At 42.4% G+C, this 24,302-nt stretch overlaps 1 protein-coding gene across 3 annotated transcripts in view; it reads right to left on the bottom strand.

The window, feature by feature from the left end:
- Window positions 1-16,000, bottom strand: part of JPH1 (junctophilin 1) — a 64,300-nt gene extending 48,300 nt beyond the window's left edge. For 2 of the 3 annotated variants that reach the window (XM_081919738.1, XM_081919737.1), the window contains exons 1-2: window positions 15,480-15,999; window positions 8,364-9,120 (exon numbers count right to left, since the gene is read on the bottom strand). In XM_081919738.1, the coding sequence (XP_081775864.1) occupies window positions 8,364-9,120; window positions 15,480-15,858 (1,136 nt within the window). In that variant the 5' untranslated portion in view covers window positions 15,859-15,999. Of the gene's footprint in view, window positions 1-8,363; window positions 9,121-15,479 lie in introns of all 3 variants that reach the window. The other variant, XR_014170647.1, reaches the window with a different exon arrangement.
- Between the last annotated feature and the right edge of the window lie 8,302 nt (window positions 16,001-24,302).

Here is a 24,302-nt window from a genome sequence, read left to right as displayed (position 1 = left end):
CTAAGATGTAAAAACATGATTTATTGCACCATACTGTGCATGCAGCCACACTTTGCTCTTCCCTTCCATGAGCAGGTAAACAAACCTTGCAGAGGGTAGCTTAGTGTAACTTCCAGACCCAGGACTGTGGTTTGCTTTGCCCTAAAAATCCAGGATTGCTAAGTCTACAACAAACCATGACTTCAAGCTGGCTAGTGGTCATAGTTACCACACTTCGGGTTCTGATGCAACTGTAAGCTAGCCTCTTTGTAATTTATTTATCACAAAGGGAGGACTGAAGTGGGACTGCTCAGGCTACATGGGACAGCACTGAATTCATCCACAGCGCAGCTTGATAAAGCATACATTAGTGTTACTTGCAAATGTGGCCTTCCATCACAAATCCTTGGTGACAAAAATTTAAAAAACTTGCAACAAAAACTGAATTCCTCTTTTTAAAAAATGCAAACATTACAAAGGTAATGGGAGAGCAGGCCATTTTTCAAATTATACATTACTAAGAGAAAACTAAAAAGGTGGTTTGAGCTGTTAATCTGAAGTCTAATAAGATGGTTCCTTGAACACATTTTAGACTAAGCTATTGATGCAACACTTTGCTAGCTGATAATGCTTGCCAAGTTCTTCCTTACTTCTTTAGGGAATCAAGTACCAACATTCCTTGGAGGGCAAATTGCATAATCGTGTACATTTCCTTTCAAGGTGCAGACTTTTAAACCAGAGTTCTATATGCACTTGCTTGTTAAGATTTGTTAAAAATTGCTTTTCATCACATAATTCAAATATGAACCTTCTGCCTAGCTCTTACTTTAAAAAAACCCCAAACCCATTGCTGCATGTACAGTGAGTGTACCACTAAAGATTTATTACCCACAAGCAAGATGATTTACTCTAAATGTCAGGGGTCAATTGTACAAGGTCATTTTTTAAAATAGTGCAATACAAATACATCCTTTCATATTCAGTTATAGAATATTTTATTGCTAAGATTGAAATGCAAGTACTCCATAATATTCCCCACCATATAATTTCACATAATATTATGAAAATATGTTTTGGATAGTGCAATCCGTATCATTTTCCAGCAATCTATCCTTATCATTCTTGCAAAACGGGTTTTCCTAGAACTCATCAATTCCATGTTCCTAACCAAAGAATTAATTTACAATTGAGAATACCGTTAGAGCATTGTAGGATTATGGTTTGAAATGTTTATCTTCCATTAATAGGTTCTACAATCATGGAAATATTGTCCTACATAAGGGAATTTGAAAGAGAGAAAAGAATGGGAAAGCTATTGGAAAATGAAATAAATAAATAAAACCAGCAGGTGGCAGCTGCAACTAGAGAGAAGCATGAATTGGCCCTCAAAAACAATTTGTATTGAAATAAATACTCAGGAAGCTTTGTATTAATTTGTACACCAAATATATTTCTTTTTCATTTTGTATCCCACTCTTCAGCAATAACGCTTCCAAAGCAGCTGCTTACAAAATAAAAGATTAAAAACCAATACAATGTTGCATTTATAGAGCCCTCATGTAACAAATCAATATGGCTTTCAAGAGATACTTTTGTCAGGTCACATCTATGGCAAATACCTACGTCCCACATACTTCCTGAAACAGCATAGCAAACCAATCCAAATGTCAAACCAATTCCCCACTACTTTTGTCATGATGGGGTCTCCTTCAGAAGTTATGGGCCTTGCCCATATGGAGAATCCTTAGAGGATCCTATGGTATCTGATCAAGATGAGATACGGACTTCCGGAGGCGGCGCAAAACGGCAATGGCGGTCCTCTTTACCCAGTGAAGAGGGGCTCCGCGAAAAAGGGTCGTCCGCTACGGCAAAGCGGAGACCCATTAAGATAAACCGCAGGCAGAGCGAGCCTGCGGCCGTGGGACTCGGCGGGTGCCAGAAGCCCCCCCAGAAGCGAGGAAGGGACCTCGTAAGAGGCTCCGGAACGTGAAAGGGGGAGCGGCGCTGTGAGTTCATCGCTCTTTTCGCGGAAGTGAAGCCGCGCTGCTGCTGCTGATGAGCGTCGACCTTTCTTCTTGAAAAGTATCGGAATTGGCTGCAATTTACCCGTGAGTAAGGGGTACTAAAGATTGACTTAAATTTATTTAATTCGGCTGAAAACGGGAGGCGAGTAACAGGAAGTCCGTCTCCCGACCCTGCTAATCAGAGCAAAGCAAAGAATTTGATGTGGGCTGAAGCGTTTAAAAAGAGACTTTGAAAACAGTATGAAGGGGCATCAATAGACTGTGTTTTTAGAAATTAAAAGGAATGAAGGATTAAATCATTTGGTTTATTTTGCTACGGAACCTTCCCCCTACTGCGGAGTGACGTGGAGTTAAAGGGGACAACCGAGCTGTCGGGCTGCCAGTGTTGCAAAGGAGAACTGTCAGGCTGCTGAAACTTCTTCTGAAGTATAAATTGTTGCATGGATGGATACATTATCGCTTTAATATTGATACTGGAACCTTTCTGTCACCTTGTGGCACTATTTTGAAACAGAACTATCTGGAAACCTCCTTTTTGAACTTGGGGATTATAAAAGTTGATAGGAACTTTGATGGCGGAAAAGAAACTTTCCTTCTCATGAAACACCCCCCCCTGGTGGATTTGCAGAGGTATAGAGGCCTGGGAACTGTATTATATCGAGATTTTTTGTGGTTTAATTGTTTACATTCCGGACTTGCCTTTCTCATGGATTGAAAGACTACTTGACCTTGAACAGAGGCAGCTGGGGAATGAGCGGCCCAGGGAAAACAAGAGCAGCCAAAGCTAAGGAAGCTAAGGAAGCTAAAGAAAAAGGTAAGAGAGCTGGGCAGCTTGTTCAAACAACGTTAACACATCAACGTAGATCCTCTGTACCAACTGTGCTGACGGCACAGGAGGGAGAAGTTGAAACGCTTGCTACAGAAGAAATGGCAACTGGAGGAACTGATCCAGTCTTGAAACAAATTTTGGAACAATTGGCACTTTTGAATAAGAAGGTGGACGATCAGTCATCTAAAATTGATAGAGCTACATCTACTATCAGTAAGTTATCAGATCAGGTTTCCCAGCACACTCAGGCTATTGAGAAATTGCAAGGAGCCACGGCTGAGAACTATAAATTAGCTGCGGAAGCCAATCAAAAAGCTGAGCAAGCGTGCAAAAAGGTTGAGGAGATCAAAGGGGAAGTAAGACCTCTGAAAAGACAGGTAGGAGAACAGCAAGCCTACCTGTCAATGGTGGAACTGAAAAGTAAGGAATGCAATCTTAGGCTGAGGGCCGTCCCAGAACTGGAGCAGGGCAACCTAGAGGAATTTTTGACGCAGTTATTTTCTAAATTTTGGGGGGTTGAGGAAGACAAAGACTTCAAAATTGTGACGGCCTTCAGATTGGGAAGATCGGCTAAGAAAGACAAGTCCAGAGACTGTTTGGTTTGCTTGAGAACAAGAGAGGAAAGAGACAAGATACTAGGCCAACATTTTAAAAAATCTCTGGAAGTTGAAGGCAAAAGAGCAGAAATTTATAGAGACATTCCCAAATATCTGTTAGACCTTAGAGCCTCATATACAGACTTGGCCAAACTGTTAAGGTACAACGCAATTCCTTACAGGTGGGAATTCCCTCAAGGTTTATCATTCACCTATAAAGGAAAGAAGGTAAGAATTAAAACACTAGAGGACCAGCAGAAGTTCCTGTACGACAACGAGGAGGACCTCCAAAAGAGAGCCGCAGATTCTTGGCCTCCACCACCGGGATTACCACCAGGACACGTACCATCTGGAGGCGGACCGGCACCACATCCTTCGGGAACGGAGGATAACATAGATACCCAACTGTGATACTCAAGTACTAGACCAGGATGTCTCTACAGCTTCTTAGTTGGAACATAAATGGCGGGAACTCTCCAGAAAAAAGGAGAAAAGTATTTCATATTTTGAAAAAAGAACAATTGGACATTATTTGCTTGCAAGAAACACATGTGACAAGACTCCACAGAAAAGTGTTAATTAATAAAAGGTTAGGCCAAGAATTTATTTCATCGGACAAAGTCAAGAAAAGAGGAGTGGTGATATATGCAAAGGAGAACTTGTCACCAAAATTTGTATTTAAAGATGAACAGGGCAGAATTTTGGCGGTTGAAATTCAGACACAAGGAGAAAAGTTTTTAATTTTAGGAATCTACGCCCCAAATGAAGGGAAATCGGAATTTTTCAAGAGGCTGCATGAGACTATGCTGGACTATTTGGATTACAACAACATTATCATGTTGGGAGATATGAACGGAGTCGCCTCAGTGAATATGGATAAGTCGCAAAGTGCTAACATAACGAAAGACGGCAGACTACCAAAAACTTTTTTTGAAATGACTGACAATTTGGACTTGACTGATATATGGAGGATCAAGAACCCTCTAGGGAAAGAAGGAACTTTCTTTTCTGAGGCCCACATGACATGGACGCGAATCGACCAAATATGGATAACTAGAGGACTGGCACCTAAGACCAGAAAAGTGGAAATCTGCCCAAAAACCTGCTCCGACCACAATGCTTTGAGAATGGAACTGAGATTAAACACAACCGGATCTTTCAGATGGAAAATGAATGACGCTTTGTTAAGAGATCAGGAGATTGTTAAGAAGGCCCAAAAAGTTTTAAAGGATTATTTTGAAATAAATTTAAAGACAACTGTGGAAAAAAGAACAATCTGGGACGCAAGTAAAGCAGTTATGAGAGGGTTTCTAATACAGCAGAACACGATTAAAAAAAGGCTCTGGAATGAAAAGAAGGAGAAGATTTTGGAGAAAATAAGAGAAGGAGAGAAAAAACTGAGATCCAGGCCTAAATCGAAGGAAGTGTTGAGAGAAGTGAAGTTTTTCCAGGCACAATATTCGAAATTGATAAATCAAGAGGTGGAATGGAAAATTAAACAAATGAAACAAAGATCCTTTGAATCAGCTAATAAGTGTGGGAAGCTGTTGGCTTGGCAGTTGAAAAAGAGACAAAAGCTTAATACAGTTACAAATCTAGAGATTGAAGGGAGAATGGTTCAGAAACCTGAGGAAATTAGAAAGTGTTTCCAGAGATATTTCAGAGAACTTTATTCACAAAGGCCACAAAAAGATTCGGAGGTGGATCAATTTCTCATAACTAATGGATTACAAAGAATACCTCAGGAAATGAGAGCAACCCTGAACTGTAACATTACGCTCCAAGAAATTGAATGCGCCATTCAGAATCTTCAACTAGGCAAGTCTCCAGGACCAGATGGACTCACTTCCAAATACTATAAGGTATTGAAGGACTCTTTGATACAACCACTGTTGGAAGTTTGCAACCAGATTATGGAGGGGAGGAAGGCACCGGAAACGTGGAAAGAAGCTTTCATCACGTTGATACCAAAATTAGAAACTGAAAAAACTCAACTTAAAAACTACCGTCCTATCTCACTCCTAAATGTGGATTACAAAATTTTTGCAGACATTTTGGCAAGTAGGTTTAAGAAAGTATTAAATGAAGTGATCCATAAGGACCAAGCAGGCTTTCTCCCTGGTAGGCATTTATTTGACAACACAAGAAACATCATTGATATTCTGGAATTTTTACAGACAAATTCAAATACAAGAGCGGTGTTGATCTTTATTGATGCGGAGAAAGCCTTTGACAACATTTCTTGGATGTTTATGAAGAAAAATTTGGAAAGGATGGGAGTAGGGCGGGGGTTTGAAAATGGAATAGAAGCAATCTATTCAGAACAAAAAGCTAAATTGATAGTGAACAACGTGGTGACAGAGGAGTTCAAAATTGAAAAAGGGACACGACAGGGGTGCCCTCTGTCTCCTCTGTTGTTTATCTCAGTCCTGGAGGTGCTATTGAACAAGATTAGAAATGACCGGTTGGCACAGGGAATTGTGGTCGGAGAGAAACAATATAAACTGAAAGCATTTGCAGATGACTTGGTATTAACACTACAGGAGCCAGCCTCTAGTACTAAAAGAGCGTTAGAATTAATTTCTGACTTTGGTCGGGTGGCGGGATTCAAGCTGAATAAACAAAAAACTAAAGTTCTAGCAAAAAATTTGACAACTATTGAAATAGAGGAGTTCAGAAAAGAAACGGAATTAAATGTGGTTAAAAAAGTAAAGTATTTGGGGGTGCACTTGACCTCCAAAAACTTGAATTTGTTTAAGGACAATTATGAGAAATGTTGGTCAGAGATCAAAAGAGATTTGGAAACATGGTCAAGACTGAAACTTTCCTTGTTGGGTAGAATAGCTGCTATAAAGATGAATGTATTGCCGAAAATGCTATTTTTGTTTCAGGCCCTCCAGATCGTGGACAAGGTGGAATGTTTTGGAAAATGGCAGAGGGATATTTCTAAATTTGTCTGGCAGGGCAAAAAGCCCCGAATTAAGTTTAAAATACTAACGGATGCGAAAGAAAGAGGGGGGTTTGCCCTGCCGGACTTGAGGTTATATTATGAATCTGCAGCCCTCTGCTGGTTGAAAGATTGGATTTTATTGGAGAACACTGATGTCCTCGACCTGGAAGGATTTGATAATGCTTTTGGGTGGCATGCATATTTGTGGTATGACAAGGTTAAAGTTCATAGATCATTCAAAAACCATATTGTCAGAAGGGCAATTTTTATGGTCTGGTCAAAATATAAAGACTTATTGGAGAGTAAAACTCCGAGGTGGCTCTCACCGATGGAGGCCAAAGCACGGAAAAGACTCAATATGGAGGCCCACTGGCCTAAATATTGGGAAATAATTGAAAAAATTGGAGATAATTGGAGGTTGCAGAGTATGGAAAAGTTAAAAAACAAGGTGCGAGATTGGTTACATTATGCTCAAATTCAGGAAGTTTTTAAAGCGGACAAAAAAGTGGGTTTCCAGGAGGAAAAGTCGAAATTAGAGACAGAGTTGCTTGAGCCAAAATCTAAGTTAGTTTCGAGAATGTACAACTTGTTGCTTAAATGGAATACACAGGATGAGATTGTTAAATCCTCCATGATAAAGTGGGCGCAGGATTTGGGGCACAACATTATGTTTGAAGACTGGGAAAGGTTATGGAACACCGGAATGAAATTTACGGCATGTAGTGCCCTGAAGGAAAATATTATGAAAATGACATACCGGTGGTACATGACCCCAGTCAAGCTTGCAAAGATATATCACCTGTCCGACAACAAATGTTGGAAATGTAAAGAGGAGGAAGGGACATTCTTACACCTCTGGTGGACCTGCCCGAAGGTGAAGGCCTTCTGGGAGATGATACATAATGAACTAAAAAAGGTGCTTAGATTTACCTTACCCAAGAAACCGGAGGCCTTCCTCCTGGGCATGGTGGACCAGAGGGTGGCAAAGAAAGATAGAATTTTCTTTATGTACGCTACTACAGCAGCAAGGATCTCGATGGCAAAGCACTGGAAGACACAAAATCTACCCACATTGGAAGAATGGCAGACGCAGCTGATGGACTATATGGAACTGGCTGAAATGACTGGCAGAATCCGAGACTCGGGAGAAGAAGAAACGGAGGAAGTTTGGGAAAAGTTCAAGGATTATTTGAAAAAGCATTATAAGTTGTATGAATGTTAAAAAATGCTCCTTTTTAGGAAATTACAGCTTCAGCATCGGTTAATTTTTTGAATTGGAAAATAAGGAACTATAAGACAGAAGTGGTGTAATGAAATAATTTTATTGTGCTGAAACTAAAACAATGGAATTGGATTGAAATGTCTAGAGACCAGATATCACGATAAAATGGAAGATATATTATTATGTTTAAAATAAGTTAACAATTTGCTGAGGTTTTAAATTTACAGAGAATGCAGTGTTCGGAAGATGGGGGGAGTCCACTAGATTTATGGAAATAAGTGTTTGGAAGTTGGATTTTGTATACTATAAACTTAATAAAAATTATATTAAAAAAAAAAAAGAACTATGAAATAGACCATTGCACCTCAAAAAAAAAAAAAAAAAAAAAGATGAGATACACTTTGCATTCATAGGTGATCACGGGGCCAGTAGCTAGAAACATTTCCAAGAATATTTGAGAATCAGTGGATGGGGAATGCATATATGGTTCCTAACTGGATCTGTCTACTCAAGACACACTAAAATAAATGCTTATAGTGCCACAGCAATCTAGTTCAATTCAATAAGCCTGTTTCATTCCAGTGCCTCCTCAAAACTATTCAACCGAGTTATCTTCCAAGGGTCACACTATGCAATTCCACTGTAAAAAAAATGTAATTGAAACCTGCACTTGCACCATTTTGGCCAATATGAATATTAGCTAACAAAATGTTTCTGGCTTGTGTCACTGGAGCAAGGAATAAAATGCTTTGAAATGACTTACCTTGAGATTGCAATTTCCACTTTAGTTCTTGCCATGGCAGATGCCCGCTGGGCACCCTCGAGGGCACGCTCCACCTTTTCTTTAGTTTTTGTGTTTCTTATGGGTATAAGCTGCTTCCTTATTCCACGGACCAAAACATTGTTTTTATACTTTCCCTCTTCCTTGGTGCCATCTGGAAACATGGTACATCCATATCCATGCCTCTTATTATTTAGCCACTCCCCTTCGTATTTCATACCATTTGAGCGCTCACTAATACCAAATCCGCTGCGCTTGTCATTCTTCCATTCGCCCATGTACGTTTCTGTTGTGGTGGCATCAACGTGGTCTTCCGCTGGGCAATAATCACAATCCCCATCTCCAAAACTAATGGTAGAATTGGCATCGCTAGAGCTAATCCTACTTATAGCAGCATCGCTCCTGACAGAGCTGCGTTTGCTAGAAATCGACGATTTTGATTCGGATTTTCTAAGTTTTATACTACCAAGAAGGGATCCTCTTCTGAACAAGCCTCCTTTCTTCTTACCACCAATTCCTTCGAGATCACTGTGAAAATTCAACACAAACCCTCCTCTTGTTCCAGCAGGGCTGTCCAAAGTAATATCATGTAGAATAGTGCCATTGCTCTGCTCACTACGCAGTGACGCTAGAGATGTCCGGAGGGGAGAACGGATCACAGTTGCCATGCCATAGGGGACACTTTGCCGCATGCCATAGCCATGCCTCATCCCTCCTGTCCACTGTCCCTGGTATGTACCTTTCCAAAGAAATAAGAAAAAACAAGGAAAATGAATAAACATCTAACGATTTTAGTTTGTCAGCAGCCCTGGAAATTCATCTTGCGTATTTTCACCACTATATAAGCACAGCCTGAAAAGGCTTCTCCCCCCTCCCAGTGATTTAAATAGAAAATAACAAAGAGCCTAAACAAATTAGGAACTGATCCATGATCTATATATATCATATACATTGCTTCAAATGCTTATTCTAATGTGGCATGGAATATGCTGATCAAAGTATTTAAAATTATTTCCTATGTGATAAGCACAAACACAAACCCGAGATAATTCAACTGGTGGACATTCATTTCAGCATGCCCACCAGAAGATAGTATTCACTCTATTTTGTCCCCAGTCTGGAACCCTGGGATGGTTTTACCTTGAGTCTAATGGTAGCATCACAGGCTGAACTCTATGGTATAGCGAGGCCTACCAGTTTTCCTGTTCCTGACGACACATGCCACCAGGTTAGAAATCCACAGGCTACCCTAAATTATCTCACTGGATGTTGGCAAATGATAATGAGGTATCAAATTTATCATATTTGCATCCATTGGGAATGACTCATGTACAAAGGCACCCTTCATAGAACTTAGTGAATGTATATGAGCCATTAACTTGTTATGCCCTCATAACAACCCTATTTGGCTATGGGACCACAGCATTAAGAAATAAGCCTTTGCCTGCTGCCTTTTACTGTCAAAGAGCAGGGGCTTATCTCTCATCTTAGCACTGCAGTAGTAAGTTCTAAGATCTGAGATAACAGATCTCCACACCTAACACATGGCTTGCCCCAAAGAGCCTCACAGGCCAAATTTGGAGGCCTGGCAGGCCTAATTTGAACCATGGGCCACAGGATCACCATTGCTGTTAACAGCATCATGGTGTAACAGCAAGTAAGTAATTACATTTACTCAGTGAGCTTCATGTCTGAAGCTTCATTCCCAAGGCCATTGAGTAAGCTTCTTGCATCTAAACCCCAATGCCGTTAAATTCAACTAATTTAAAGCACTGGGATTTAAGTTAGTTGCAACTAACATGTTCTATTGCCTTCAATGATATGTGAAAGACAATGCTGCACTTGTTCACTTGGGCCCATCGATTTTAAAAGAGATTTACTCTCATATGAGCATGCATACAATTGCAGCCTTACTCATCCCAAACTTTCGACAATTTGGGGATAACATGTATTGTCGGACACTTTCTTGGAGCAATGAAGCCTCTCTGCCTGTGATTTTGAGTGGTCATACAATTAGCTTCGGCATATCTTGGCGTACATTTTTTACATATGGTTTCCTATTTCATTTTCTGTTGACAGTGCTGATTTATCATTCCCATTTTTTTAAAACCATCAATCAACGCAACAACATTTATCAAAAAAGTTTCAGCCTATATTTAAAATGTTTTTGCTATACATTTTGTATTTCATTTCTTTAAGTTGTTACTTAATATACAGCAGGCTTTAGGATTACAGCACACATATTTTATTGCATATCCTAGGTGCAGAAAAAAATAAAATTTGTGTCACCTGAAAAGTATTTTAAGAAACATTCCAGTACCCAGATCTGAACACTCCTGGCCAATTATGAATCATACTCAAAGCAGACACACTGAAATAACTAACAATGCAAATAAGTCAATTGATTTCAATATCCATACCTCAGTTGGATATAATCCATAGTTTAAAGATTATAATATATATAGTGTATAAAATATATGAACTACAAATATTAAAACAAGCAAGATGCAGATTAGGGTTCTTTTTTGTTTAAAACAATGTCAACAAACTACAAAAACCCATTTGAAATAAACATTTGATGTTTTAGCAAATGTATTCCTTAGGAATAAAATATTTATCTTTCATAGTTAATATTTACTTTTTATTCTCACATATTGTTCTTCCAACAGCTGAGAAAAAGCGGCCACCCACAAATACGACAGAAAGACATGTTTGGTACTTCTCGTTAATGACGTCTAACACACGAACCTTAGATTTTAAAGCACACAACATCCCACCCTGCAGATGACTATACAATCCAGTCTTGCAAATAAAATTGCATAGCTAGTTGGATGAGAATTAGGAATTGGTCTTTTGACAAAAGAACTCTGACGCTGCAGTCCTGCACTGAGAAAACCTTACTACAGTCAAACTAACTTCCAAGTAAACCTGCACAGAGGATTGTGCCGAACATTTTCCATTAAAAATGTTGCTAGTCTCTATTTAACACAAAGGATATGCTGAAGCGCCACTCATATTTATGCTCTAAATCTAGAGATATCTGCCAGAAAATTGATGTAGGTTTTGTCTTGCAATGTTAAAATAAAAGGTCATATTTTGAAGCTGGAAATATATGGACTTTTGTCCTTCTTCTACCACTCATTCTCCCTGAGTGATGATGAAAACAACCCACACTGGCCAGGTAGGCTAGCTGCATGTAGGGAATGATGTAGAGCAGGAAAATGATGGGCAAGTGAAGAGCCATATGCCCTCCCCCCCCCAATGGCCACTTTCCTGCTCCAGAAACAGCCTTTTCTTTTTTGAAGAAGTTCTGGGGAATGTTGTGTGCATTAATATGCAATATGCAGTTCGCTTCTTCGCTGAATTACGTAAGTCCCACTGTGTGCCAATAAACATGCAGAGAACAGGGCAGTTAGGCCAGTGTGGTGTAGTGGTTAAGAGCAGTGGACTCGTAATCTGGTGAACCAGGTTCGCTTTCCCGCTCCTCCACATGCAGCTGCTGGGTGACCTTGGGCTAGTCACACTTCTCTGAAGTCTCTCAGCCCCACTCACCTCAAAGAGTGTTTGTTGTGGGGGGGGGGGAAGGGAAAGGAGAATGTTAGCTGCTTTGAGACTCCTTAGGGTAGTGATAAAGCGGGATATCAAATCCAAACTCTTATCTTCTTCTAATACCCTAACTTAGTGGTTGTCAAAGGGTGTGGCAGGAGAGGCTAGCAAATGTGGCAGGAAGATTCAAGGACAATCAAAGAAACATTTGAACATTTCAGTGTAGTGTAGTATATTATCAAAATAATTATTTTTATTTGCGAAATATGGATAGTTTTTCGAAATGAGAGCATCAAGTGATACCTTTGTATACATTCTTAAGGTACATGTGTAAGAGGCTTGTTTATAATTATGTTTTGGGAATTATTCATGTTCTTCTGTAGCTAGCTGCATTGTTTTATACTTTCTGGATGCCCCCTGATCATGTTATAAAGCAGCTGTGTTCTAAATCCCATCAGATGTCAAAGAGATAAAGAATTACCTGACATTCAGAAGACATCTTAAGGCAGCCCTGTTCAGGGAAGTTTTTAATATGTAATGCTGTACTGTTTTTAACACTGATTGGGAGCCGCCCAGAGTGGCTGGGGAAACTCAGCCAGATGGGCGGGGTATAAATAAATTATTATTATTATTATTATTATTATTATTATTATTATTATTATTATTATTAATCAAGCACTATAAGAGTTGTTTTCTTTTGTTTTCCAGTGTACTTTTATCAATTAAAAATGGTGTGGCATGAGGAAATTTTTATTCTGAAACTGTGGCTCATAAAAAAAAGGCTTTAGAACCACTGATCTAACCATACTTCCCTGAAAGCAAGTTCTGTTGAAATCAATGGCAATTCTATCCAAATGAAGGGCAATTGGATTAGGATATTAAAACACTGACTTTTTTGTGTTGCCGACCACATTTTGCAGAATAATGTACCACAGCAAACTTCCTACATACTAGTTATGCAGCATTAATTGCTAACACAAGCAAGATAAACGTGCCCAAGTTTTATTTACTTTAAATCCTGCCTCTCCCATAGCTTGAGGTGGTTGTGTGATTAATGTATGCAGTGCACTGAAATTTTAAATAGATTGATCCAATTATACATTTGGGCTGGAATAAATCAAAAGCAGCTCAACAGCTTTAGATGAGTTTTGTAATTGTAAATGGCAAGGATCCAGCCTATTTTTGTTTTCTGTACAGTGCTCAATATGACACAAGTACAGTATGTCAGTGAAACAATTTATATGGACAAGATGTACTCTTAACTGACCTAAATGAACTCCTGTTTCATGCCCCCTGTTATGCTCACTTTGCTGCCAAAAGAAATTAGGAACTTTCCCCCCTAGATGCAAGGCTGGTTCACATTTCAGATATCGATGGTAAAATATGCTGTAAGTGCTTTCAGAACAATAACCATCTTCACTGCTCTCAAAATATAACTATTCGGCCTTGTCAAACTCATCAGTTATGGCTGGTGCACCAACTTCTTTTGATACAGATGCCCTGCTCACAGTTTGCTTCCGTACCCTGGTAAACTTTCAGTTGGACTACTAAAACATTTATTGGGAACTTCAGAATTCAGCTGCTAGGCTGCTGACTGTAAACATCTATAGTGATCACATCCCACCAATAGTTAAAAATCTACACAAGCTGACAGCCTATTGCCATGTACAATTTGAAGCCCTGGTTACCACCTATGAATCCCTAAATGCCATGGGAACATGGTCTTGTTCCACACCAATATGACTATGCCCTCTATTCTTCATTTGAGGACCTTCTGCCCACTACCCAAGATTAACTGGATGGCAATTGCAGAGAGGGGTCTTTTGGTTTTTGCACCCTGCCTATGGCATGCACTCTCCTGGTGAGCTTGCCTGGCCCCAAGCTACTCCTGTTTGTCATTTCATCACATTTCTGTTTTGTTTTGGATTTTATTTGTTTTACAACAGCTTTTTATTTGATCCTTGCTTTTGTTGAGATTTAATTATTGATTGAACACCCCAGAAGAAATAAGGGAGGGTAGCCTAGAAAAGATAACTAGCCTGATGCCACTCTGGGGTACCAGCGCTATCTTGACGCAGCTTCTGTTTAAACCAAAATGAGGTTTACCCAGTAGCATGGTGTCAAGGGCTAATGCACCACCACTACTGTGTGAATTGGCCATCATGCACAGAAGAACAAACTGCAAAAAGGTTCTGCATTCCAGAAAGGTAAAATATTGGAAATATTTCTATCTGCTGGTGAAGAAAAGTAACAATCCTGAAAACACAGTACCGTAACATTTAATCTCTCCTTTGTAAAAGTTAATTTTAAATACCCCATGCATCTGCCTCCTCCAAGAATCCCGAGAACTGTAGTTTGTTCAGAGTGTTGGAAACTGTAGCTCTGTGATTGGTAAATTACAGTTTCCAGAATTCTTTTTTGGGGTGTGTGAGCGTGTGTGCTTTAAACGTGTGGTATACATGCAGCCTCAAACTCATGATGTTGAGCAAGCTAAAAACTGCGTTCAGGGTTTTCAGGACAGACCTAAGCAACTGTATTGCACGAAAATGCTGAGGTGGGGAAAGGATGTCTGAAGGCAACCTAGGCAACCATCTAAATTTAAGTCAGGCAGCCCATACTCAGTTCATCCCACAACACCTACTGCAATTATGTGCCCAAGCAGATAACAGGGTGCTTACTGAAAAATGATTTAATGCAGATTAGATCCCCCTTAGCAACTTAACATACTGTCAAAACAATCAGAGTGGCAGAAAGGGTGGACTTTCCTCACTCTTTTAATGTCAGCTTATAGGAGAATTGAAGGGAGGATCTAATTCAATTTGGAAATTCCAGAGGAATATCTGTGGTTAGCATGCTGCGGCCAAAACAACAAAGAGCCTTATGGCAGCTTAAAGGCTAACCAATATATTGTGGCATAGGCTTTGGTGGACAACAGCCCACACTCGGATGTATCTGATGAACTGAACTGTGCGATTGTAGCAAAGAAGAAAGGGGGGGGGGCATTATCTCTTGTCTGCGCTGCAAACCGCCTGTGCAAGACAAGCCGTACAAATATGCTAATACTCCCTTATCGGCGCCTGTTTCATTCCCAGAAGGCGGAAGATCAACAGCAGCAGCAGGGTGTCAAGCCGCCTCTCACTTTTTGCATGAAGCTACAAAAGGCCATCGGCTTCGCGGCGGTTGCCACCTATGCACGGTGGTGGGATCTATACTTTTTACAGAAAACGGGACTCTGAGCAATCCTCGCGGTGAGGAAGGCGAAACTTTTGCAGGCTCTCTTCCTCCTCGTTTGCTCCTCGAACCTAGAGCGCCGCGCGTTTTCTTTCGCAAGCGGGGCGCTTCAAAGAATGCACCTGCTACCCGCGTTTGTCAAACCATAAGATCGGGAAAATAAAAAGTGAAAGAGGGAGCGAGCGCACCAACTCGGAAAGCTGCCGAGCGAAGCGCTGCACTCCGGCGACCGGGGATTGGACACGCGCACGTGTGGAAGCCGTGGCGCGCCATCTCCGCGCGCCCCCTGGCGGCCGCTGCTCGCCCGCCTCTCGCACTCACCTCCGTCGCCGTAGGTCTCGACGCCGTAGCCGTCCTGCAGCCCGTTGCTCCAGGTGCCCTCGTAGCGGGCCGGGGTGGTGAGGCTCTGGCGCACGCCGTAGCGGCCCTTGAAGCCGTGCGACCACTCGCCGCGGTACATCCACTTGCCCTTCGTCTCCACGCCCAAGCCGTGGCGCTTGCCCTGCGCCCAGTAGCCGTGGTAGGTGTTGCCGCTGGGCCAGGTGTAGGTGCCCACCACCTCGAAGCCGTGCGCCCACGAGCCCGCGTACTCGCCCTGCCCCTTGGGCCCGGTGCAGATGCCGTGCCCGTGGGCCTTGCCCTCCTCCCAGCCGCCGCAGTAGGTGCCGCCATCGTCGAAGTCGAACCTGCCGCCCGTCATTCAGGGGGAGCGGGGCGCGCCCGGGCCGAGCTCGGCTCCTCCGCCGCTGCTGCTGTTCTCGGGGCGCTGCGCTGCGTCCCCTGCTGAGGCTCCCGCGACAAATGCCAGCGCTCCGTCCCAGGCAGCGCTCCTCGGCTCGGCGCTGGCGCCCGCCCTCAGCCGCGCTCCTCCCCTCCGCCCTCCCCTCCTGCCCCACCCAAGCCCGGCCGCCGGCCGGCTCCTGCCCCGGGAGAGGGAAAAAGGCGGGAAGGGGAGGGGGCGAGGCGGGGCAGGTGCCTCAGGCGAGCGAGGCAGCCGCGCAGTTTCCGGAACTCTTGAAGCGGGGGAAACGAGGTTAAAAAACAAAAAACCCGGTGCGCGCGTGAGGCGGATCCGGCTTGAGGGGGAAGGGGGTGTTGCCGGCGCCTCAGCACAGGCAAAGGTGTGAGGGAGCGACCAGGAGACCACGGGGGGGGGGGAGCCATAATACCATACGTTTAAACCACATTTAAAGCACATAACCCCGCCTCCCATCCTGCAAAGGAAGCTGTAGCTTTGTGAGGTAAACTAGTAGTTCCCAGGATTCTCTGGAGGCGAGGAGACAGGTGCTTTCAATGTGCTTGCAATGTATGGTGGATGCAGATCCTTTATGGGCTAGGAAGATGCACTTGTGGAAAGTTGTTCAGCACTTAAAAAACAACAACCTGTGGGTTCGACCCCCATAGCTGCTTTGCAATGCTGGGCACGACTCTGTTTGGGCTGAGAGCATATCAAGTAATAATAAGCTAGGAGCTCTGAGCATGCACAGAGTGCATTTCCTTCACCATGCGCACTCTGCAACCTCTCTTCACTCATCTAAGACTCAAAAAGGAAAGCTTTCAGTTCAGAAGCTTTTAGGCACAAGCAAGCTTGATCCTAAATAGGCTCCTCCCTTCATCTGAGAGAACTTGTCTGTGTGTGGTTTTTGAAGCAACCTGCTAATTTCTAAAATGACAGGTTTCACAGTTGCTTTGAATCCTCCTACTGCTTAATCCCCAGTTGTGTGAAGATAGCTTGTGGTGGGGACTGGTGCTGGAAGTTCACCAGCCCTGGAGCCAAACTGTCAATGGCCTGGTTTTTCCCTTCCATACATTCCAGAGCGATTTCTGTTTACCGTACCTTAAACCGTCCATTGCCTTTAACCTCTATCAGTAATCACTTGCAATCTTCCCAACAAAGGAAGGTGCCCCAGTCGCTGTATCTGATGCAATAAGGTGAGGTAGCAGAATGCACTGTATCTCACTTCACTCTATAGGTGAGGTATGCCATTTGTGAAGGTCTCCAATGTTTAAAATAACAAACAACACACCTCCTTGCAAGTAGAAAATGAGTATAGCAGGGATTGTGTTGGCTAAAACTCTTCTACCTGCTGTGCTCATTTTGTTGACTATTTAATCAGTTACCCATCGCACTAATTCTCTGAGAGCGTCAACAAATATAGGAGCAGAGGTGATCCAATTGGCCTTAAAGGTAAAGGTAAAGGGACCCCTGACCATTAGGTCCAGTCGTGCCCGACTCTGGAGTTGCGGTGCTCATCTCGCTTTACTGGCCGAGGGAGCTGGCATACAGCTTCCGGGTCATGTGGCCAGCATGACTAAGCCGCTTCTGGTGAACCAGAGCAGCGCACGGAAACACTGTTTACCTTCCCGCTGGAGTGGTACCTATTTATCTACTTGCACTTTGTCATGCTTTCGAACTGCTAGGTTGGCAGGAGAAGGGACTGAGCAATGGAAGCTCACCCTGTCGTGGGGATTCGAACCGCCAACCTTCTGATCGGCAAGTCCTAGGTTCTGTGGTTTAACCCACAGCGCCACCCGTGTCCCCCAATTGGCCTTGGCCTGGTGAAAATGCTCTGCCTCCATGTTGTTCTTGATCCACTGCCTCTGAATGCCAGTTTCTGGGAATCCCAAGTGATGAGAGTGGTCTTATGCTCAGGTCCTGGTTTGGCCGGGGCTTCCCAGGTGCATCTGGCTGGCCACTGTGAGAGCAGGGTGCTGAACTAGAAAAGGTGCATTGGCCTGATCCAACAGTCTCATGTTCTTATAAGCCAAGCCAAAGTGTGGGCTCCTGAAGAGGACCCACACCCACTTTGCTCCTTCCCAGTCCTTTTATCTCAGCATGGTGCAGCAGTTAAACCAATATTTGGATGAGTGTGTCTTCTGAACCTGAGTGAACTTAGCAGTCAGGGGTTAAATGTGTTCTCAAATAGAGAGCAGGAATGAAGAGGTAGTTCTCCCAATGGAGCAATGTAGGAAGTAGAGTCCTTTGCTGTGGGAAAACCATGAAATGGTTGTGATTACAATGGTACCTCAGGTTACATACGCTTCAGGTTACATACGCTTCAGGTTACAGACTCCACTAACCCAGAAATAGTGCTTCAGATTAAGAACTTTGCTTCAGGATGAGAACAGAAATTGTGCTCCTGCGGCGTGGCGCTTTAGGTTAAGAAAGTGGTGCTTTAGGTTAAGAACAGTTTCAGGTTAAGAACGGACCTCCTGAAGGAATTAAGTACTTAACCCGAGGTACCGCTGTATTAACAAACTTAGTATATACAGACAGTCCAAAGTTGCCACAAAGAGAACAATTTGCAGACTTTCTGGCACTGCATCGGACCCTGTAATCATATCTACGGTACATTTATGTCCTGTGGGATTCAACAGTATGCTAAACAAGATGGGTAGAGGCGGATTTAGGGCAGTGTCCGCAGTGCAGTTGTACAGGGCCTGCAGCTGAGGAGAGCACATTCTCAAAGCCCAGTAGGTGCATATATGGCTTGGGGAAGGAGGTGCCAGGGCTCTGACAGGGTCCTAGAGTCCTCTGTACCAACGCGGAGGGGGCACTTACCTGACTTTGGGAAGGAGATAGGAGGGCTCTAGGACCCTGCCAGAGCCTTGCACCTCCTTCCCAAAGCCTGTGAGGGCTGGGGGTGGGGGAGGGTGTCAAATGGCCTCCCATAGGGCAGCATATTACCAAGGTCCGCCCCTGAGATGCTTACATTCTTAAAATTGCTTGATGTAAGAAGTTTATCAAAGTGTTTTACAGTAAGAAAGTCCAAACTGTAAAATGTATAGGAACACGCAGGACAGATCCACAGTTGTTTCTTATGATGGGGACCATTTAAAAATAACATTCTCCATGTGAAATGACTGTCAAGTAAACTGTTTAGAGATTTTTTAAAAAATTAAGTGGTTGCTGTGAGAATCACATGGTGGCAGGTGGCGAATTACATATGTAGGTAAGATCTGGAAGTAATAAATAGATGAAGTATAGTTTCTGTCTCAATTGAAAGTCAGCTTTTAGCATTCCCACGAAACAGGGCTTGATAAACAACTTGGTGCTAGAACAGTGACTGTAGAACAAAAAAGATAAGTCAGGAGAACAAGGCTTTCTATAAGTACTGGAAATAACCTCTGTTGATGGTGGCCTATGGCCAAAACAACATAAAGTACCTGTCTGTCTACCTTGACCTCATTGGTACTTCCTTCTGGGACTGCAAATATTTTTGCAGAAGTCAGAGCTTATTCTGCAAAAATGAATTGATGCAAAATGGAAAGATGAATTGACTTGAGGAATGGGTAAGGGTCAGAGAAAAAATAGAGGGGGTATTACAGAGGCACTGGGGTACCAAAATGGAAGGTAGGGAACACTATGACAGGCAAGGGGGAAAATGGAAATAAAAAACTATAGGAAGGGGGCCTTGGAGAAACATTGGAATGTAGGTTGCCATGGGAACGAGAAGGATTGAGTGTTCAGAGTAGGATGGCAGTTAAATGACAGTCCTGTAAGTGGAATGACAGTCAAATGTCAGTCCTTCTCTCCAAGGAGGAATAGCAGTGTCCAGGGTTAAATGATAGTCTCACAAATGGAAAAACAATAGAGTCCCTGTTGAAGACATGTGTATTTTGTAGAACAATGTGAACTGGCATTGTTATTTCCCAGAAGTGTGGGCTGCGAGGAAGTCTTCAGTTCAAATCTTACCTTAGTCACAAACTTAGTAGGAAAGCCAGCATCAGTCTCATCTCCTCTTGCAGTAGAATGATAAAAACAAAAGTCTTGAATAAGGGAAACAGAGATAATTAGTGTAGCACTTAAGACCTTTCCTCAGAAAGGCAGGTCTTGCCAAGGTTATGCACAACATGGTTACATCCAGGTAACTGACATAACGAACTTAATTTCATTAATTTCAATGAGTCTACTCTGAGTAGAACCTAGTTGACTACAACACATATTTATTCAGATATATTTCTTGAAGTTTTTTGAGCGGAGAATTACACAGGTGGAAAACTGGGAAGTAACTCGCGAGGTCAAATGAGTATCATTTGTTTTTATTACATAAGAACCACAGTGAGCTGCCTTATACCAAAATCAGGCCACCTGTCCATTTAGCTCGGTAATGTCTGCACTGACTGGCAGCAGCTCTCAATGGTCTCAAGCAGGAATCCCTCTCAGCCCTACATGGGGATGCTGGGGGTTAAACATGAGACTTTCTGCATGCAAGGCAGCTGCTCTGCCAACTGTGTTCAAACACATTGATTACATAGGGTTCTACTTTTGCATCAACCATCATGTCAACCACTCAGCTATCCCGCTGTTTTCATATGCTTTTTGTTAAGTATTGTTTTCCTCTCCTCCAGTTTGCCCACATGTATATATCATGCGGGGAAGAACCAAACCCTTATTTTTCTCTTTGATTCTGCAGGTGAGCTCATGAGCGGAGATGGGCAACAATAATTGAGCTTTCTAGAGCCAATTGAGGCTAATACCCTAAGGATACTTACCTGTTAGCAATAAATACTGGATAGAAATATGTAGCATTGTTTCTGCAACACTGTAAAATTAATGAATGTTAAAATGATGTTGGATTGAAAATAAGTGGCATTAGCAACAAAGTTAATAAGAATATGCAAAAATGAATTGATAATGTATGAAAATATAGAGTTATAATATGTTAAGATAAAGAGTTAAGATAAATGAGAGGGTAAGGATTTGCTGAATGGATTATGTAAATGGGAACACAAAAAGGGGAGGTGTGAGGAGGTCAAGGAAACAAGCTAATGAGTTTAAAGTTATAAAAAATGGATTTGTTTCTAATTTTTTTCTTATTTCTTCGTCTTCTGTATTTTGTATTTTTATTTTTATTTTTTATGGATTTTTGTATTTATGACTTTGTAAAATCTTAATAAATATTCTTTAAAAAAGAAAAGAAATATGTAGCATTGAACTATACCATCTAGTTCATCATATTTACTCTCTTTCTGTGTGATGCAGAAAGCTAATACTCAACATTTTCACTTGAGTTTACAACATCTGGTTACACAGAGAGCAGATGGTTATACATCATTGCAGACACTAATATCTAATTTCTTGTTAGATTATATCCAAGACCCAGCCACGACAGGCTTTTTAGAAAACATGGAACAGAAGTATTCTGACATTGAGAACTGACATGCTTGTTCTGGGTTGAGCCCCCGTGCATTCAACAGGACTTAGTGCATAGGAAGTTTCATTGTTTATTAATAGTACTGTCCTAAGCATGCTTACTCAGAAGTATATTTTGCTACTTCAATGGGACTTACTGGATGTGAAGCCAATTTTCCTGGGCTGGGATGACATGCCTTATTGCAGGTGTGTCCACTTCTATTCTGGCACATGAGGCCTGTTTGGCATCCTGCAATCAACACTGTCTCCGTGCTGCCCTATAAGAACATAAGAGGAGCCCTTCTGGATTACACTAAAAGGCTCATCAAGTCCAGCATCCTGTTCTCACTGCAGCCAACTAGATGCCTATGGGAAGCCCTCAAGCAGAACATAAATGTGCATATGATTGCAGGGTGGCTTAATGCTGTGCTTGAAAGTCTGCCAGTTGTCCTTTGCAACATGGGATTGTCTGTGCATCCTAAATTTGATATAATCACAAACGTCCTGAACTGAACCTGTAGGATGTGATGGGTATATACACCATCAGAGAAAACACGTTCCTCTCTTTATTTTCAACTTTCTTGGGCACATGAAACTAACCATAATTATCTTGAATTTCTGCTTAACCCTCAAGAAAGAAGGGCATTTTCACTGGCCAAGTTTAATTCAAATCCATCAAACCTCCTTTGGGGAAGGTTCTCAGGCAGGGTGGAAGGAGAAAGAACTTGCCCATGTGAAGACCAGCTGGTGGAAACCCTTACACATATGGTTCTCAATTGTAAACTATATGCTGATCTCCACCAGGAATTTCTAGATAAACTCTGTATCCCCAAATGGAAACCAGAGTCAGAGGTCATACATTTTCTATTATTGGGGAATGATCAGGAGCACACCAAGTTAGTGGCTAAATATCTCTATTTGGTTTTTTGTCGTCGAAATACACTGCAGACGTCTGATCTCCCTGGAGACCAAGAGATGTGACGATAGACTGCTCTGCCTCCTTTCTTTTAGCAAATGTTTTGTGCCACTGGGGAAGTGGTAATTCTGTATTGATTTGTTTTGGATGTTGCATGTGACACTAATAAAAGGTTTGAGGAGATAAGATATATACACCAGTAAGTCAAGATATAGGGCAAGTGTGTAGTCTGCCCCTCCTGCACCCACACAGACACAAGTCCATTGCACTTCTACTATTCAGTGGAGGTTTCTGAAAAAGAAGATGAGGGACCATGGTTTCTAGCTCATTAACTTTCACACACCCTTCTCTCTTACACACACACAAATTTGTTGGCATTCACCTGTCTCAAGAGGCAATGGAATTCACCTCTGGAGGTGAAGTCAAACCGCTGGAGAATCACAGTGCCTGCTGTGTCTGTGGAGACCAGTAACTTATAATTGCTGCCTCCTGTGTTGTTTTTGCTGTGTTAGCAGCACCAAAGTGACCTATTTGGGGTGCAAGCCTGGACAGTGTGTATGGAGGTCCTGGGCTGCCCAGATAACAGTATCCCCTTCTCGGTCTCACTGATGTGGTCCAAAGGATAGCAGAGCAAAATGTTTGGCAGTAGCTTCGCTGAAGGTGTTGCCGGAAGGAGGCATACAAGACGTTGTTTTAGGGACTCCAGTCTGGATTTGTGTAAGACTTACACTTTAGCTTTTTCTTCTCCCAAAGAAGATTCACCTGGCAGCATGTACAGATTTTTCCTCAGAGTTTACTTCCCAAGCCTTTCTCATGAATGAATATAGCCACAAGGCAGAAAGGTTTAGGATCAGAGTTTTCCTTCTTCTAGATGTGTTGCCTTCCCAGGTTGACGAGTCCCATCTGTCCCTCATTTCCCTCTACAGCACCCACAATTGGTCTCTTCGACTCAATCCACCGGAGCCTATATTCACATGTTGGCAAATACCAAAGGTTTGAGACCCATCAGCTACACTTCATCTGGTGGTAAAGTTGAAGTTGTAAATGAAATGAAATGAAATGCAAACAGGGATAATAATTAATATTCCACCTCTAAACAGAGCATGAGACATGGCAATCACACAGATCTGAACCTCATTTTTGAAGCTCTTGCTCACTGCAACTTTCCAGTAAAACAGATGTGCAGGTGAGCATCAACAGTGGCAAATCTACAATGGTGCTGCATGCTAATACCTACAGAAAAGTGTTTCACATGTAGGAATTTTGCAGTGTTTGCAGCACCCAACAAGCATGCTGATGCTTGCTTTATACAGTTTGCTAAATATGACGGCAAGCCAAGATGTGGTAGGTGATGATAACCCAACACAGCCTTGAACCTGTATGACCCAACACTTGAGATTAGCTGTATTTTATAAGCAAAGAACAGGCTGCAAGAGTTATAGATCTAGAATGCCTAAATATAAGAAGTGTATTAAATTGCCACTAAACCATGTTATTGTGTACAATGGATACCTAGGGAGGGTATCCAGTTAAGATTCTCCCTCCCCCCCACCATTAAAAAGACTGATGCATGCAAGCAATTTTCCTCCCAAGTAAACTGTATGTTTCACTTCATCCTCTCTTGCTAGAAGTGAGTGTTGAAAGACGAAGGGACAGGCAATGTGCTTCTGGTGCCAAGGATAGAGGAGGCAGCATGCTTGCCCCAGAATAGCAACAGCCGTAAATATGGTCATGCTGCTCCTCCACTCGGAGACCCAGATCACATTCCCAGTACCCAGTGGGGCCATTGGCTGCCAGGCATTCAAAGGCTTTGATAAAACATTTGCAAAAGTAGCTGTGGTTAAGAGAGACTTAATTCCTGTCCTGATCAAGCTGACATCAAGCAAAAACGGGAGGAGGGCATATGGTCCCCGAGCAGAGAGTGTTAACTTCTTGGGCCATATATTAAAGCAGCAGCTGACTCAGTGTTTCAAGATATGGGAGTGTGTTCTGCGTGAGAGCTTGCTGTTATTTGTGGCACTGACAGAAGCATGCAACTCCTTGCATAATGAAAAGCGAAGACTGAAAGGCTTCTTTCTCTGCCTCTAATATT

Source organism: Podarcis melisellensis (assembly GCF_964234715.1).
Source record: "Podarcis melisellensis genome assembly, chromosome: 7".
NCBI lineage: Eukaryota > Metazoa > Chordata > Lepidosauria > Squamata > Lacertidae > Podarcis > Podarcis melisellensis.
Note: the sequence above shows the minus strand (reverse complement) of the source record. Positions and strands in the feature narration are given on the sequence as shown.